General features: G+C 39.8%; 2 protein-coding genes across 2 annotated transcripts; both read right to left on the reverse strand.

Moving 5' to 3' along the window:
• Positions 1-611: 611 nt before the first annotated feature.
• LOC139443087 (serine protease inhibitor Cvsi-2-like) lies at positions 612-3799 on the reverse strand. Its single transcript, XM_071224018.1, has 4 exons — positions 3707-3799; positions 2293-2427; positions 1039-1141; positions 612-705 (listed from the first exon to the last, which is right to left on the reverse strand). Exons 1-4 carry the CDS (start codon positions 3747-3749, stop codon positions 696-698), a joined length of 291 nt encoding a protein of 96 aa, XP_071080119.1. The 5' UTR covers positions 3750-3799; the 3' UTR covers positions 612-695.
• Positions 3800-16101: 12302 nt separating this feature from the next.
• Positions 16102-19487, reverse strand: LOC139443088 (serine protease inhibitor Cvsi-2-like). Its single transcript, XM_071224019.1, has 4 exons — positions 19373-19487; positions 18586-18720; positions 17014-17110; positions 16102-16163 (listed from the first exon to the last, which is right to left on the reverse strand). The coding sequence occupies exons 1-4, from the start codon at positions 19413-19415 to the stop codon at positions 16154-16156; spliced, it is 285 nt and encodes a 94-aa protein (XP_071080120.1). The 5' UTR covers positions 19416-19487; the 3' UTR covers positions 16102-16153.

Raw genomic sequence — 19487 nt, forward strand, 5'->3', positions numbered from 1 at the left:
ACATTGTTGCAATTGTATTACATTGTCTCAATTATGATTCAGTACAAATTCAATGACAATGGTTAGTTGTCATGAATGTAGTACTAGCTAATATAAGCAGTGGTATGGAAGTTACTATATTTAGATGCTTTTGGAGTCATGTCTAATCTAGGAGCTTTTGCAGGCTAGACAATTCCAACACTGTTTAGAACCTTCTGGTAGGTATTTAGACTATATAAGAGGGCAAGTGCCTGCCTAACTCATCTCGCATTACATCTCGCATTACATCAATACCAGCAGTTGTGTGAAGATCGCTTTTCACCTTGGATATATTTTGGAGTGAGTAGGTTGGAATTGACGCAACTTTTAGCAATGTTCCAGCAATATCACGGCGCCCTTTTTTGGAAGCTTGAACATTGCTGCTGCTTGGGGAATATTATTATCACAATATCTTTATATTTGACACTGCCATTGAATGTTGTACTGACACTCTGTTGTGTACTACCAGTGTCATAGCTATGCAGGTATGCATTTGTTAGACCCTACCGCACTCGAGCCTGTCACACAATATCATCGAATTATCTGCATAAGAGCAATCAGTGTTTCTGAACATAATGATCGAACACAATGTATTATTTTTAGATATTTCATTTCATAAATGAAGAATACATGACTCGGTGAGAAGGATCTGTTCATTCATCTGTTCCCGTTGTCGCCTATTTGCCACTGAAAGAGAAAACCGTATTATCAGAATTCAGTGGTCTCTATCATTGATTTGCTAAAATAGGCTTTACTGATTGCTGTAATATATTACTTTTATGTACGAATAATATATTTTGCGTCGCTAGGTGTCTGAAACAATGCTAATTCAACGTTAAGTTTTAACTTACTTTTCTCCGCTGCACACAGGCTCCCAATATGACACCTTAATCACATCAGACAGGAAAGAAAGCTTGTTAGCTTCGAACCTAGTTATGTGGTAGGATCCAACACAACTGACTCACATCCCACAGAGTAGACTTGGGAAAAGCTACTACTACATGCCAAAGATTTACTTACAAGCCCCCAAAGCCACAGAAGCAGTGACCGTCGTAGCAGTGGTGTGATTGGCGGCTGTCTCTACATTTGCAGCTGTCGCAGTCGGCACGGGCCTTACATGTGGCTGAAAAATACACTTCCCTCTGAACATGAACCACTCATGACATATATAGCTGTTACATGTGGGAATTAGAGTCGATTATCCTTTTGATGCTGGATTGTATTTAAAGGGCATGTGTTATTTGCAGTTGTGAATGTTGCCTTAATAAATCTTCCGTTTATGCTCTACGGATTTAAAGGGAAGTAGAGGTACATGACTTTGGCAGCACCATGGCCATGCCGATGGGTTTCAACAAATTGGTAAACGTCAAAGATCAAGACCATTTCTCTGTGCTTTTCTTTGAAAATACTGTTTAAAGCAGCGTTAACAATATGTATAAACCTATTCATTGGGATCGCATAAAGTAAGAGACTTCTTTCTATAGGCATTAAAACCTATTGTTAGGTTTTACTTTCCAGTCGGGTTAAATCTCATAAACAGGGACTTTGTAATGTCCCTGGGATTTTATATAATATCCCAGGGATTTTATAGGATAGTCAAGTCATATTTGCTATAATATCCCAGGGGTTTACATAATGTACTGGGTATTTTATTAATATAACTTCCGTTCAGATAGTAACATGTAATGTAATGTAAAATCAAATGCAAATGTTTTCTTAATAATTCCGAGGATCGAACTCCCAACCTTCATATCTGTAGCCAAGTGAGTGTACCACGAGGCTACTGAGATGTTGATATGCCACACTGGTTTTTAAAAAGTCGTTTTCAAGATCCGTACGCCAGCAACAGATATTTTACGAGCGTTTCCTAAGGTTCATGGAAAGTATGTTCGAAACATAAAAATGTTGATAAATGTTGTTTTAAGGTGTTTTTTTTTCGGTTTATAAGTATGGAAAAACACTTTCCCTCGGTTTTGGTAGACAGAGCATGCCCTGGGGGTCGGGAAAAACCGCGGGGGCTTCGCCCACTTGGTTTTTCCCTCTCCCCAGGGCATGCTCTGTCTACCAAAACCTCGTAAGCGTGTTTTCTGCAATACATAGTCTGCTCGGTTCAGAATTTAAAGGGAAATGTCCGTTGATCACAACAATCTCTGTCCCTCTGAATGACACATTTCCAATAACACATTAATGTGGTAATATTGTCATTTTGAAAACAACATAATAAAATAAGCTTAATTAAGAATAAGATGGTCATGGTCAAACAGTTCCTCATACCTTGAGCGCAGGAACCAGCAGTGGCGGAAGTCAGGCAGGTACATTCTCCATGAGAGCAGCCCAGCTTTGAGGAACTATCACAGGTCAGGTGATCACAGTCTTTGACGTCTCTGCAGAGCTCGCCGTAGATAACAGCTGAATGGGGAAAAAAGTTTCAAATTAAGTTACATTTGAACTTGATGATACAATGTATACTGTCTTATGTAGGACTCGCCCTGGATCACGTCTAACCCCTAAACAGGCAACAGGTATGTCAGATGCTGAAACGAATTTTTCTTCTTTTTTTTTATTAATGATTGAGATAGAAGCATTATGATCGAGGGTGATCACCGACAACGCCGTTATTTCCCCTATATGAATTTATACTAAAAGCTACAAAACCCTTTTCCTTATTCATAAGAAATCTCCAAAATCGCCAAAGGCAGCCAAGCTTGGAGGAACGATCGCAAGTTGCATGGTCACAGTCCCTCTACGGTTTTATTTGCTCCCGACCAGTGGATCCGTTTGCCTTCCAGTTACCATTCTCAACTCCCTGGGGAGTATACGTTAACATTAACATGATATTGGGGTGAGGGCGGCCCATTTGTCCAATACGTTTTGAATCTTAGCCGTGTCAGAATCCGCAAATAGTGGTTTCGAAGTTTCCGATTATTAGCTTCATCTGAACCAGTGCGCATGGCAATATGTGAGTGAGTGAGTTAATATTTAACGTCACATCGGCAATATTTCAGCCATATCGTGACGAACATGGCAATATGTACGATGATCACTTTGTTATTTGTTTCACCTAGGTTTGGCTGATACGTTGTCATAAAACCGAAAAATTTTAAATCAGCATAGTGTACCTCACTTTCAGGTGGTATTATTGCATAGATAAGAAACTCCAGTAAAGAAATTCAATGAAAAAAGTCTAATGTCTTGGTTGTTGTTTTACGCCGCAGTCAGCAATATTCCAACCATATGACGGCGGTCTGTTGATAATCGAGTCTGGACCAGACAATCCAGTGATTAATATCATGAGCATCGATCCACGCACCCGATCTAGCGACTCGGCAAGAAAGAAACGCAAAAGTGACATTAGATGTATCACATAAACATATACGTTGTCAGATGAAAAATGTTAAATCAGCACAGCATACCCCACTTTCAAGATACATAAGAAGCTCCAGTACAGAAATTCAGTGATAAAAGTCTAATGTCTTGGTTTTTGTTTAATATCGTACTCAGCAATATTCCACCTTTATGACGAAGCCTGTAAATAATCAAGTCAGGACCAGACAACTCAGAGATTGAAATTTAGAACAGAAGAACATTAACACGGAATCATCCAGGTCACCGAGCCTCTAAGAACAAGCATGGGTTGCTGGGAATGCCTGGAACTAAACAGCAGAGCTGTACTCTCGTCTGTACTTACCAACAACAGCGCAGGAGACAGCGAGGAAGAGGGTGAGCTTCATGGTGGAGACAGGGTTTGTTATGTTCTGAAAGAAACGTTGACTTTTTTCCTTATATATCTTTGATTTTTATCTTATCGTCACCTATCCTATTTAGGATTTGATCCTTGGGGGTCAAGAGTTCTGTCTGCTTGAGATAAGAGGCGGAAAGAGGTGAAATGAAGTTTAACATCTCGATCAAGACTATTGCACTTATATAACGCGTGCGTGTTAGTGTATGTGTGTGCGTGCGTGCGTGCGTGCGTGTGTGTGTGTGTGTGGTCCTGACTAAAGCCGGTTTTATAGTGTTATCCTACTGAGATTCTATGCCACAGTTTAACATGCATATAAATACCTCACTCAGACACATCATGCTGTCCGACCAGATCTTGTTTTATCCCCTTAAATTAACGCCGGCTGTCAGGCAAAAATAGGCGAATTTGAATAAATTTGGGTAATTTCTTGTTATGCACTTGCTTCTTAAACATTTCAACTTCTTTTTATATTTGACAATTAAAAAAGATGATGTTCTAATTCATTTCCTGGCTATCTCATTGAAAAGGAATTTATTCGCTGAAAAAATTGTGTTGTTTAAGAGATTTGATGTGTTGCTTAGTCACCATACTAACTCCTGAAAGGGTCAGCTGTGAAAATCGACAATGATCGTGAGGACAGTGACCTACATTTTAAACATCAGCTGATAGTACACACCGTTCCACAGAACAGGAAAACATTCGTGATGTAGCTATCTCTACTAATCTATTTATAAAAAGATAATCGTTTTTTGATTCTGTACTTCACTTCAACCTTTGTCTCAAAGATGGGTCAACATCAAAGTCGACTTTTACTCTTATATACACATCTAACCTCTGGTCCTTTAGATTCTACATGTTTACTGGGAGTTGGGATAACACAGGGTTCGGATTACAAAGTTCGTTTAAAGGGGAGCAGTTATATGTCATATTGAAATATATATTTCCATTCTTGGCGTTAACATTTCGCTGTCCTGTTCAGAAAAGTGGTTGATTGCGTAATTGTTCTTTTACGAGTGTCGTCTTCTTGACAAACAGGGGCGGTCGGGTAGCCTAGTGGTTAAAGTGTTCGCTCGTCACGCCGAAGACACGGGTTCGATTCCCGACATGGGTACAATGTGTGAAGCCCATTTCTGGTGTCCCCCGCCTTGATATTGCTGGAATATTGCTAAAAGCGGTGTAAAACCATACTCACTCACTCTTGACAAACGAGGAGGTCAGGTAACCTTCAAGACATGGCCTAGTTACAGAGAGAAACAGCTTCGAGATCCTGGAATTGAATTCGAGTTTAGTGTACACCTCTAATTCCGGGATTTTTTGTGTCAAGTGGAACTGAAATTAATTAAACATCCCAAGGCATCAGAGCTATTCAGACAACAATCACACAATCTGTATGGCAGGGTGTCTTTGTCAGCAATTACACCCTGAGAGCGACAAAACCTCTTTCAGAACCGTAAGAAATATCTGCCAAAAGCAGAATTCGTTGTACGATTCCAACAACTGCATATGTAAATGAATCACATGATATGGCAACCGTCTTTCATTTACTCAGCAAGATCTTGAAAAAAATGAACGATTGGGTCCCAAAACAGTATTTGTCAGAAACATTTGTCATAATTCAATTATGCATTTTCAGAGAGCGTCATACACCTCTTCCTCAAACCTTGTCACCTTTTCGTGAACACCTGGTGTCATCACTATTTTCTATGGATTCATAAACGCATGCTGATGGGTCGGAATGGTACAGTGGGCTCTGACGATTTTATTTATATAAAATACATCATTTTACAAACCTTCCGTTGCCAACAGAACAAATCGGTACTGTTAATTATGAGTTGAAAATATAAATATTTTCGGACAGTTCCGTATGGTTCCCAATAGAGGGTGAATCAATTAATTAACATATGGATGAAGTGATAACAATGTAAGTTTACTTTACAAGAGTACCGTGAGGAGGTTCAGGTAAAGTAAGGGACGTAAAGCATTTACACGAGAGCAACGAGGGTGGTTTGGAAGTTTGAAACTGCGGTGATAGATAGATTGTCTTCATTTTCCCCAGTATTGAAGATACATTATATAAGATAGATACATAAATAAAGATAAAACTAAACAAAATAGTTACATGTCATAGTGAAGGGGGTATGAACAAATGCTGCCACTTGTTAACATAATGAGAGACTAGTAACATAGTTTCGCCCCATATTTCAAGCTCAAGGTCTTTCATGCAATCAGACAGTCCGCCTAATAGGAAAGACACGACAACATCATCATCATTCGACCAAAGGTCAACATAGGAATTCGCATCTGTGATTTCAAATATATTTTTGAACATTTCATTTCTTTCTTGCATATTAATAGTACATGACATAAAAATGTGTCTGACTATCTCATGAGCTACAGTTCCGCAATGACACTCTCGCGATTCTATCTTATAGCATCCTATTTTGACCATATTAGACAGAAGAAAAAACTTTGAAGGAAATCGTAAAGAAAGTTGCCAAATCCTGATCTGATACTAGTATATCTTAACAGGTCCTGTCGGTCGCACATTTGTTTCACAAGCCCCACAGAATCTACATTTCTTATCTTTTCATTCACAAGACTAGTCCATTTACATTTACTGGGAACATAACAATAAGCTATGTAATCATTCCAGACATGGGAAAGATCGTATTTATGTAAAAGGCGCAGCATGTTGAAACAGGTAGATTTATAACATCTTTTTGTCAAATCTGGTTGACATTTGTATTGCCCAAGTCTGCAAATAAATAGTTGTTTGAAATAGAAACAAATGTTACGGTTTATGAAGGAGGGTGTGAATTAAATCCTACCGTTTAATTTTGATTTGACATGTAATTGGTACTACTTGTGTTGCAGTAATGTCTGTGCCTATCATACGTAAGAGAAGTGGATCCGATGTGTATGGAATATCATGTGGTTAACATGCTCGACTGCAGGACTGTTGAAGCAGTGACTTGCACGATGTTTTGTTTAAATTCTTGTGCTTAGGACTATTTAGGCTTGTGTTGCCAGTGTGGAGTTCACTAATAGTCTTGGCCGTTAATTTGTTTTCGTGGTGTCATGTAACTTTGTGTTGATGTAATTTTTACTGTTTGTTTAAGATCTCTTGTACCCGTTGAGTTTGGTATTGAGTTGATCATTTCGCTTTGAGCTTACGTAGGGTAATAGCTTGGGTCTGATATTGCTGCGGCTGAGTTTGGAGTTTACCGTGTTAAAGCCCTGATTTGGCAGCTTTGCGGGTTCTTCGTTTTTGAAATATTCCGATGTGGGTTAGCACCCAAGCCAAGTGAACCTCCCTGTCCTGTTTTTGGATCGTTTTTACCATTGAGGGTATTTTACCTGGTTACCCCTCATTTTAGAATGATTATTTTGCAGTCCTTTTAAGCTACTTTGTGAATCAGTACGTATTGCAGTTGTGGTTGTTTGTTTTGGAGAGGAATGTACAGGGCGTTGTAGATGACAATGAGCTCATATGTTGTGGAGATGAATGAAGTAAAAGGCGCGACACCTGACCTAAGCTATGTCAATGGCGATAGTGATAAACTGTCTTATTGTTGCCAACAACAATAACCCTGCATTGTAAGGACGAATCATTCTGATTAATTGGTTTGTTATAAACATATTTTATTCCCAATAGTGAAAAGGATGGGGTTATAGCGGTCTAACTTAGAACACCTTATCTATAATATTTACATCACCAGGCAAAAAGAAGGGATAGAGAAGCAGAATAGAATAATTAATATTTGACGAATGTAATTACAAAGCAATGATTTGTATGGTATATATCATATTTGAACAGCATTAACTATACATTCACTTTCACTCGCAGTGAAAAATGCATTGCCGTTCAAGACTAATTTGACATCTAACGGAAATGTGTATTATTCAAACTTGTTGACAACTTTTCTTTGAGGGGCAATTAGAAGTTGGAGTACTAAGTAAGGATAAGATATATGGATGAACAACTTCTTTATTACAATTAGGAGCGACATTTCCCACATATCATGTTTGATAACGGTGTTAGAACCTACACCGAAACGTCGTTCCTAAGTGTAATAAAGAAGTTGTTCATCCATATATCTTATCCTTACTTGTTGACAACTCATTACGTTGTTTGTTTGTTTATTGGTTGATTTGTTGTTTAATGCCGCACTCAGCAATATTCCAGCTATATGACGGCGGTCTGTAAATCATCAAGTCTGGACGAGACAATCCAGTGATTGACATCATGAGCATCGATCCATGCACTTGGGATCGATGACATGTATCAACCAAGTCATCGAGTCTGACCACCCGATCCTGTAAGTCGCCTTTTACGACAAGCATAGTCGCCTTTTAGGGCAAGCATGGGTTGCTGAAGACCTATTCTACCCCGGATCTTCATGGGCCTCATTTCCTTGTACAATTATATCAAGCATACAATTTACATAAGAAAAAAGTAATGAAATGAGTTTTCACATGGATCACGACAGCAACACTTTGAATTTATAATAATACCTATTCTATATAAATTTTAATTTAAACGGCTAGTCATATATCTTAGCATGGTATGAATGATATCATAAGTTTCCTTTGCCAAAGGAACAATATTTAGGCGCAATCGAATTATCTTTCTGAAGATTTGCCCTGAAGTTTGATGAAGGTGTTGAGTTTCTGTAAAGAAGCGATATATCGTTCCTATTGACGAAAGGACAAATGATAAATGAGAATGTTTTAATCTTGTAAACGGACATTGCGAAGAGAATACATGTTCTTTGATCCAACACTGCTGGGTATGATGTCTTCAAGATAAGATGCAAAGTGGGAGAGTAGGTGATTATTGCTTAACTCCGCATCAACAATCTTGCAATAATCAATGCATAATTTGGAACAGCGGTTTCTATTCTTGCAGCTTCTAATTGAAGATTGTCTGGTTGATCCCTCCGTTCCAGCGTACACCCTTCACAAGCTTCAGTGATGTTCAATGCAATTAGCTATTTTTACGTGTACTATATCTTTTTTGTGTAGTTTCAGGTGAACACATGACTTGTCTTTGCACGGGTACGATCGGACATGTACACCTTTTCGCAAACACTTGGTAAAATTACAATTTGACAGGGATTCAGAAACACATGTTTATCATATAGTCGGAACAGTTCAATGGACTTTGAGATTCCTAATTATTATGGAAATGTTTTTGTCGATTATATGTGTATGCACATTCCAAATGCGACCAAATAAAAACTGCATGTACTTCCTATTCAATGTATTTCTATTAAACATATACTTCAACCTTCTCATCGAACATTAAATGTTAAATTTGTTTGTTATCAAACATCAATGGAATAATCACCAATCGTGCTTATCAATGAGAGAGTTACCTCATCAGCGGAACAACGTCTTCGGGTGATTGGAAGCAGGAGAATCGCTGTCAGATGTAGCCAGGGTATGTGTTCTAGAGCACCATCTCTAGCATGGTACATCACGTGACCCATCCAGGTCAGATTGCTCTGTGTTTCTACGTCATCAACATTTGCGACAAAGACGTACAACAGCTTCCTGTACAACGGCAATAATTGTAGGATTCTAGGATATTTGTCCAGACAGTGCGGGACTGCCACTGTCAGGCATGTCAGAGGTGTTATTATCGCATCGACATCGTCTACCACGACATCAGTTTTGAAGTTCTGATGAAATCAATGAAATTGTGTGCCCAACATATCCACAGAGAATATCAAATGATCAGTCCTCACGAGAATGTGGTCCTTCAGCACCAGACCTTTTACCTTTTACCGTCCTGGGCGCGTCACAGAAACAGAGCTCTCCGACAGCAGTGCCGGGCAGCAATAGAATTTATACAAATGTAGTCCGGGCCCCGGAAAGAATCCGTTAGTGACAGGTCACTGCTGGAAAAGAATAAATACTCTGCAAAAAAAATAAAAAAATGCTAAAGTAGTAAAATTGTAAATATGTGACAGTGTTGCCAACACACATACAAAATTAATACCAAATACGAATTTCTGCATGCATGGGTTGGTTTGTGTGGAAAGAATGAGGTACTGCAGAAAGTTGGTGAAACATGGAAAAAATCGCAACATCACTTGTTGGGATATAAAAAAAACCGTTGGGTTTTCATTTGCATGCCATCACACTCTGACAGCAAATGAACAGCGAAACCATGCCACGACTGACGGAAGCCCAACGCAGCCACGCCATCGGCTGACGGCAAACAGGAGAATCGTTATGCACGAAACTGAATACAGGAAGTTGACAGATTTGGTGTTGGTAGTGTGATGATGTGGGCAGCCATCTCCTACACGAGTAGAACATACATGGTGCAAGTTTCTGGGAATTTAACGGCACAACGTTACACGGATGAGATTCTTCGGCCACGCGTCATTCCAAACATGCAACAACCGGACGTTATTTTCAAACAAGACAACGCCTGACCTCACACGGCAAGACCGACAACAGCCTTTTTCAGGAATCAAAACATCCAGGTCCTGCTATTGCCCTCCACGTCACCAGATTTAAACCCAATCGAACATTTATGGGATGTACTGGATCATCGACTGCAAGCACATCAGCAACAACCACAGAACCTCCGACAGTTGGCACAAGCTCTGCAGGCAGAGTGGGTGAACATTTCCAAGGCCACGATTCGGGCTGTCATTGCTCCCAATGCTGGTCAGTTGTGAACTCTAATGGTGGCCATACACGATCAACTTCACCTTGAAAATCTACTGTTCCATGTGTACCGTATTTTACCTTGACCAACGACAATGATGTGTGCCAATTTTGAACAATCGATTACCATCTGTTGACTATTTATGTGACATATGCGTCTTTTTATTATTTGGTTCAATGAATATTTTAATGAACAAAATGACTCCTAATGTAGAAATTGACCACTTCATTCCTCTTTACTTATAATACACCCAGGCAGCCTGAGCACAGCAAGCCCTGTGCTGATGCCTATTCAATAATGGGTTCATCAAGAGAAGACATCTTCATATGTGGTCTCAGGGAAATGTGGGGTAGCCATTTCTCATCATCATGGTTCAGTTGTTGATGACTTTTGGAGTGAGTCAGTGAGTGAGTTGGGTTTAACGCCGCTTTTAACAGTATTCCAGTAATATCACGGCGTGTCAGCTTAATGTGGGAGGAAAGCCCGAAGTGATGCAGGTCTCAGACGTTTACCACTTCGGTGAAACCCACGAGCACGGGTATGGTGCTGACAAACCTAGAAACATAATCGGGGCGAACCGTGATTCGAACCCACAATCATAGGTTTCTGGCGTGCCCAGCGAATCGCGGCGCCTTAGACGACACATGCAGGAATCACAGTCAGCGCGCAGCACAGGTGGCTGAAACACAAATAGTCAAGGTTGGATTGTCAGTAAATTTTAACCACGACCACTTTGCTATACATGAACAGTTTCTAATGCTTTTTTCTGTGCCTACCTACCAACCAACCAAGCGTGCACTGCTATGGAGGGACCGACAAGAAGCTTAAAAGACGAGTGACGTAAAAACATACCACACATCAGTAATAACAAATATATACTGCGAGCCTTAGACACGGTCTGGTTATACGTCGTTTCCATCGTAGTCACCGTCGTCTGTAAAGGTTTGGCAGTTGTGTGTGTGTGTGTTTGTGTGTGTTTGTGTGTGTTTGTGTGTGTGTGTGTGTGTGTGTGTGTGTGTGTGTGTGTGTGTGTGTGTGTGTGTGTGTGTGTGGCTACTTGTACTAGTCCGGACTGATGCCGATTTATAGTGCTAGCTCACTGAGATACCATGCCGCAGTTTAACATTCTTAAACTCAGTTTAACCCCACTCAGACACAGTATACTGACTCCGAACCGACCAGTCCTTGATTTAGCCCCTTAATGCCGAGCGCCAGACAGGGTTACTACGAGTACCATCTTTTAACGTCTTTTGGTATGACGCGGTCTCCGGGCGGACGCGCTACCACAAGACCACGGAGGCGGTCTTTTGAATTTGACCCTGACTTGACTATTGCATTTCGTCTATGCTTAAAGCTGAATTATTCTTTATAGAAATGTAATAAAAGTTTGTGTACGTGTAGTTAATAGTGGGGCTCGACAATATGTTTTTGTATTTAGTTGATTTAGTTGAGCTTGATTTGACCTTTACATTTGGACCAAGCTCTCTAATTCTCTCACAATGCGTATTTGGCGCTGTAAAATCTTCTCTTTGAAATCACCAGGCTGAGGGAGGCTCTTATGTTTCTTCTTATATTTTGGTGTGAGTATGAACACTGAAATATTTCGATATCAGTGAAGACAACAACTTTTCTTAAGTTTCTCAGTTTTGTCACTGATGTCCTCAACATGAACAAACTCTTTTGAAAACTTGACTTGAGGCCTTGAATGATGTAACCTCGATCAAACCCATTTTTAACGTCGTATGACCTCCTTGAAATCTTCGAAGAAACAACATGCTCGATTTCACCTCAAAAGTTGTGAAATGTAGACAACAAAGGCTGTAGCTGCTGGAATATTACCTATATGTTGTTACGAGTTGATTAAACTAAATAATCGGTGTTATAATCAATAAAAGGCAATACAATGTGTCGAATGTTCCAAAAGCAAAATATAATAGGCCCTATTACATAAGTCAGTGTACTCATGAATATCCAGTATGGGGTACAGTCGATGTGTTGAGTGAGGCACGTGCTCCAATCTGTAATCCAGGAAACGGTGTTGGAAGCAGACAGAAAAGTCAACGATTTCAGATAGGTATCCCGTCCAGACGGGGCAAGTGCAATAGTCAGATCGTAGAAGGCTTCGAATCGCCCTCGTCTCGCTCACAACCAGCTGTCTGGAAACTATTTCCACGTGAAACTTTTCTAAAAATACAGCCTATCCAAGTGTTGATCCACAAAGGAGGATAACTCTGAAGTACTCTGATTGTCGCACAGGGTTAATGAAATATATCTTGAAAGAACGGCACTTGACATTTTACGAGTGCTTCAATCTGCTGCCATCCAACAATCATATACTTATAACCCCTAGTACCACATCACAATGTATTATACCGCTCTTGAATGTAGCAATACATGTGTTGGTCTTGGTATCATGATGTGTGTTTATAATATAGTCGGAATCGTACTATGGACTGTGTGTGTGTGTGTGTGTGTGTGTGTGTGTGTGTGTGTGTGTGTGTGTGTGTGTGTGTGTTGATTTGATGTATGCTGTTTGTGTTTGGTTGTGGTGAGGCGTAGAAGATGGACTGGGCGCGGTGTGTGTGAGGAGTAGGGGTGATGGTGATGGTGTAGGGTAGTGGTTTTAGATTTGGTGAGGGTTACTCGAGTACAAACATGTGGAAAATATGACACAAAGACACTTATTAGGTGATTTGGGGAAATCTTGGAAGTAAGATGTTATTTGTGATCGATGTCATTGTTGAATAATCATAAGCTCTAAACGAAAAAACACGAAGATGGAAAGCGAAGATACAGTATGACTCACTCTGCGGGCAGGGTGCTGTGCTTGCTCCCTCCAGACACGTGGGAACATCCAAGTGTCGTCGAGGAGTCGCATCTCACGTGGGAACAGTCACCCACGTTACTGCATCGTTCAGAGGTCACCAGGACTACATTACATATAAGGAAAACCTAAAGATATACATTAATGCATCGGAATGAGCATAGAGAAATATATATAATGGCTGTATGACGCAGTCAACCAAGTTCTATTTTCGATCCCAAAAGTGTTCAGGTTCAAGTGTACTTATCCAGTGCGTGTGCGAAATGAGGACCTAATCGTGTAAATGTAGCAAGAAAAATCAGGAAATATCGAATCGTCGATAAAAATGGAAGAAATCGTTATATGTAATACTTTCTTTGAAAAATAACAACATTGCCTCGGGTTGTATTGCATACTGGATATCCTAAACAATCTGTGTGGTTAAACAAAATATCAGCTTGTAAAATATTGAAACGTGAGTGAAAGAAATCAATATCCCAGCTATATCATGGCAGTCTGTAAATAATCGAATCTGGGGCCAGCCAAACCATTGAGTGAAAGCATAAACAGCGAAAAAACGTAATGTCTTTTTACTCGATCCTCATCATTTTTAAAGTCAAATGTCAAAAATAGTCAAAGACAACCAGACATCACATTAAACATATCATCATTCACCCAATCAATGTATTGTGTTGTGCAGACTCTATTATTGACAGGCATATTACTGAGTGCGGGGTTAAATACTAGTAACACACCAACAAACATCATTCACCCACAACAGCATACACCAGTACGAGAGTGCACTTCATTGTTGTAGTGTAGTGCAATGTGTCAGTGAGCCACGCCAGTTGTAATTGATAGTGATGGTGTTATCTAGGACCAATAGTTTGGAAGGTGTTTCACTGACAAAACAAACATAACTGATCTGCGTTTAACATTAAAAAAAACCACGCGTTTCCGACCTGACCTGGATTATAGATCGTGAAACAGAAAGATTGAACTTTTTTGGTCTGTTACACACCTCGCGACCATGTGTCTTGTTTACACTGATAGACAGGAATCGTGACCATGAGTAAACGTGGACGGGTCCATGTGACAGAAAGTTAACCCAAATAGAAAAAGATTGATATATTCTCACACGAGTTTGGGGGAAAACAAACAACACCCCAATGTAGTGATATTCTTTATCTTCTTCTTATGATTATGATGATGATGATGTACAGATTGAAATAAAAAAAAGCAAAGAATGTTTGGATGATCCTGGCAGTCAGGCTGGTTAGGCTCATCATCAGCTCAGGACCCTTGCCTCCTCTACACGCAGCCCAGACAGCGAATGGGACTTCTCCCAGGAAGCACTGCCTAGTCAAACCCTCCCAGAACTTTTCGGAGATTGTGAAGACTCCCCAACACTGCAGCCTTCTGCATTACCAAGATTGTCAGAAGGGTTGTATTCCTGGGCAAATCCGGGTACTCTCCGGATGTCAGTCAACAGATTGGGAGGTACCAAACATAACACACCGAGAACAATGGGGAGTTGGACAAGTTGGTACTTGGAATGCAAGCATGACATTTCGAAAGCAAGGTCTGACATAATTGCCATGTTTTTCTCTGAATCTTGTCAATACCATTAGTGTCAAAAGGAACAGAAAACTAAATGATATAAATTATTTCATCGGAATTATCAAAAAGGACAATATCAGGTTTGTTGGCCTGGATAGATCTAAGGCTGTATACGGCCAATTCTAAAGAATTGTGTATTTATCATTTCCATGAAACCCTCTACATATTCTGGGTCGTACCATAGATGGACCTCTGAGTCAAAACCACAAGCATGGCAAAGACGGTAATAAAAGGATCGAACCACTCGATCATGTCGCTTAAGTTACTGTGTTTGTGCCAAAGCTGGGCATCCACTGACAATGTGTTGGACAGTCTCATTAAATTCATTGCATAATCTACATTTCATATTTACATTATGATGCAAGATCACACATTGACGGTTTCGAGTGGGAATTGACTGGTCCTGAGCATCAAACAGAAAGCCTTCTGTTTTACTTTTCAGGACAGCCTACCTCATCGCAGCTAAGGACTCTGCAGGGTTGCTATTTATCTCAACACACTGCACATAAACTCGATGCTGTGGTCGTTCAGATAGCCACTCATTCCACCCTTTTATATCAAGGAAACAGTTTCCAATACTGACTACATCAAATTCAACAAACTCAAAGAAATCAAGTAAACTGTTTTAATAAATCAGCATCTCTTCAGGTGTAGGCATATTGCACTGATAGTTCTCTAATGATTTGTTATATTCAGAAGGATTAATCGAGAGAAGAGAGTCCATCTTGGAGCCACATAAACTATGGCCCCGCCATGACGTTATGTTATTAGGAGACGTTAAACAGAGTCATCATAAATAGAGAGTAGAACATGATCATGAGTGCCAAAGTTACCAAAAAGGGCGTCAGAATATGTTTCTGAAAGAGACCGAGCCTTAATTAATTACTAATTTCTGCAATATTTGTATGTTTGTTGTTTTACGCCGCAGAAGGCAATATTTCAGCTGCATCCCATGGTGGCATGTGCATAATCAATGGAAGTCATTGTCTAAAGCATGAGAAATCATCCATGCCCGATCTTTCCCCAAAATGGGGTGATGTTATTTGCTTTTATAGTTCGGTACAATTTCGTTTTTTCCCCATCGGAACATGCCATGCTTAAAATCCCATAAACGAATGGAATACCAGGAGATGGCGAGGTGAAATATATGGTATGCACTTACATACATATGCACACATATATACAGCCATTCACATATTAGATGTGCTATCAAATCTAACAGAAAAGCATACATTCAGAAAACAGTTTATTCGCATAAGTAACAAGCCATTGGTCGCCAGAGTCTTCACTTTCCGCTGAAAGAATGAGAAACAGTATTGAATGAATAATACTAATGATGATCATCTAACTATTTACAAAAAGTCCCACTTCACAGTTGATATGTAATCATGTGGAAAAAAGAGATACCCTCTATTTCCCTTTCAATCATCTTCCCGAGGCAAGAGAATTAACTAACTTTTAAAGTCCAGTTTCCACCCTTGCCGAACTAGGCTGGAATTCCTGGGCTCGATCGTAGCTCCACCAGTAGTTATTGCGAGTTATGTCCCTTCTAAGCCTCCCCTATGTGCCAATCAGATTCTACCTCTCGTATCACTTGCATTTATATTGTGATAAAACGGGTCTTACATCGTGAAGTGCATCAAATCACTTGAACACCTTGATTAAAAACATGAAAAGATTTGGAAAATATCTGTTGACAGCGAGTTGTCGATGCACATGTTTTGCAAATCCTGCAATCGACCGAAATCTGCACGACAGTTGACGAACCGGATTTCGATTTCGTTTCGCGATTTTGATTGGACTATGCATAGACTCGTTAGTCCAGGCAAAATGTACCTCCATAATACCAGCCTAGTTCGGCAAGGGTGGAAACTAAACTTTTATAGTCAGTTAACTCTCTTGCCTAGGGAAGATGCTTTCAATCTGCTGTAAACTCTTACGACAATGAACACAACGAGACATTTCACCATGACTTGATCGTGAGTGAAGAACATAGAAATTACCTCGTGGAATGTGGATTCAAAATGTATCAATATTAATTCTTATAAGAACATTGTCACATTCACTGTTTACCTTTGCGTTTTTCTCATCATCTTACTATAGTTTCTGTTATGGGCCATATGACATTTAGATGTATTAACTTACAATCCGAAGCCACAAGTACAGCGTCCGTCGTAGCAGTGGTGCTGCCTGTTGCCGTGACACGAGCAGGAATCACAGTCAGAGCGCGCAGCACAGGTGGCTGAAACACAAAGGTCAAGGTTGGACTGTATTTTCTATTCGTATGCCTTAACCACGACCACTTTGCTGTACATGAACAGCTTAACGCTTCAGCGTCAGTATTTAAATATCAATGTTGAAACTACTTACTACATTCACATATGAGCTGCAGTGTCGTGGCAGTATTTGTCCTCATAAATTGATGTGTAATGAAAACTATATTGAACATGAAATTGATAAATTCAAACCCAGAATAGTGTTTGAAAATGGTTTAAAAAATAATCCCTTAAACGCAATTAAACAAATGGTTAAAAAATAAAAGCAACAAAACTAATTCCACAACCATAAAAATTATTCACTAAAACCAGACTCCGTTGTATGATTCCGACTCTATGGGAGCATGTGTTTATGAATCACTATCATATACTAGTAGTTGTAACAGTGCACCATCGACGGCAGTCATCACAAACAATTACGATGGCAAGTCAATTGTCCACCTAACAAGCACGGGAACATATGGTACCAGTCAAAGTAGGGAATTGTATCGGACATCAGTTTTGTCACTGATGTCCTCCACATGTCTTCGATAAATGTTTTTGAAAACTTGACATGGGCCTTGATTGTTGTAACATTGATCAAACACATTTTTAAAGTCGTATGACCCCTTTGAAATCTTCGTAGAAGCAACATGTTCGACTGAACCTCAAAAATTGTAAAATGTAGACAGCAAAGGTTGTAACTGGTGGGATATTGCTCGAAGTTACGACATACGTTACCTATATGTCGTTACGAGTTGATTCCCCAGTTAAAAAGAGAAATTAACTCCAAAATCGGTGTGTACAGAACTAAATCAAAGAATAATTAACCAAATGGGTCGAATGTTCCAGAGGCAAATATAATAGCAACCATTACATATATCAGTGCACTCATGAAAGTGCAGTATTTGTCACAGTCGATGTCTCGGGGGAAGCAGGTGCTCCAATCTGGAATTCAGAAAACGGTGTTGGAAGCAGGCAGAAAGGTAAACGATTTCAGATAGGTATCCCGTCTAAAGATACAGCCTATCCAAGTATTGATTCACAAAGGAGGATAACTCTAAGAACTCTGATTGTTGCACACCGTCAATAAAATATATCTGGATAGAACGGCACTTGACATTTTACGAGTGCTTCAATCTGATGCCATCAAACAATCATCAGAAATATACTTATTACCCCTACTGCAACATAATATGGTATAATATCGCTCTATGCCTCATCACGTTTGCTTATGATATTGTCGGAATCGTACAATGGACTCCGCTTTTTACAGGCATTTCTTGTGATTACAGAAATGGTATTGTTGCTTTTATTTATAAATAAATGTGTGTGTTACTCACGTCAACGTGTGATAACATGTGGAAAATATGACACAAGGACGATACTAATGGTGATTTTGAGAAATGATGGACGTAAGATGTTATTTGAACATGGAAAGGGAAGATACAGTATGGCTCACTCTGCGGGCAGGGGGCTGTGCTTGCTCCCTCCAGACACGTGCACTCTCCGTGGGAACATCCAAGTGTCGTCGAGGAGTCACAGCTCACGTGGGAACAGTCACCCACGTTACTGCATCGTTCAGAGGTCACCAGGACTACATTACATATAAAGACAACCTAAAGATATACATTAATGCATCGGAATGAAAATAGAGAAACAAATACATTGGCTGTATGACGCAGTCAACTAAGTTCTATGTACAATCCCCTAAGTGTTCAGGTTCAAGCGTCTTCATACAGTGCGTCAGCGTATGCAGGGCCTTATCGTGTGAATGTAATTACAAGAATCAGGATGTTTTGGTAGACGAAGAAGTAAATATGCATCGGTAACAATGGAAGAAATCGTCTCATGTAAGGCTTAGTTTGAAAATAATTACCTAAGGTTTTAAGAAGTATATCAAAATGCTCGCCACACATGCTGGGTATCCTGAACAAGAGAATCATCTGGTTAATTATTGAAGCGGGTGTGAAATTAATGCCTAATACAGCTATATCATTGCAGCCTGTAAATATTCGCGTCTGGACCAACCAAACCATTGAATGTTACATACAATCTTATTACACGATCCTCATTTTAGTCCGCGCTACATTTTTCAAAGTCAAATGTCAAACACAGTCTAAAGAGAACCAGAAATCACATCAAATATATCATTCACCCAATCAGTGAATTGTGTTGAGCAAACTCTATTATTTAGAGGTATGTTACTGAGTGCGGGGTTAAATAACAAACCAACAAACATCACTCACCAACAACAGCACACACAGCAGCCAGAACGAGAGTGCACTTCATTATTGTAGTGTAGTACAATGTGTCAGTGAGCCACGCCAGTGGTAATTTATAGTGAAGGTGTTATCTAGGACC

Source organism: Haliotis cracherodii, unplaced genomic scaffold (assembly GCF_022045235.1).
Source record: "Haliotis cracherodii isolate W230 unplaced genomic scaffold, xgHalCrac1.p SCAF_5, whole genome shotgun sequence".
Classification (NCBI taxonomy): Eukaryota; Metazoa; Mollusca; class Gastropoda; order Lepetellida; family Haliotidae; genus Haliotis; species Haliotis cracherodii.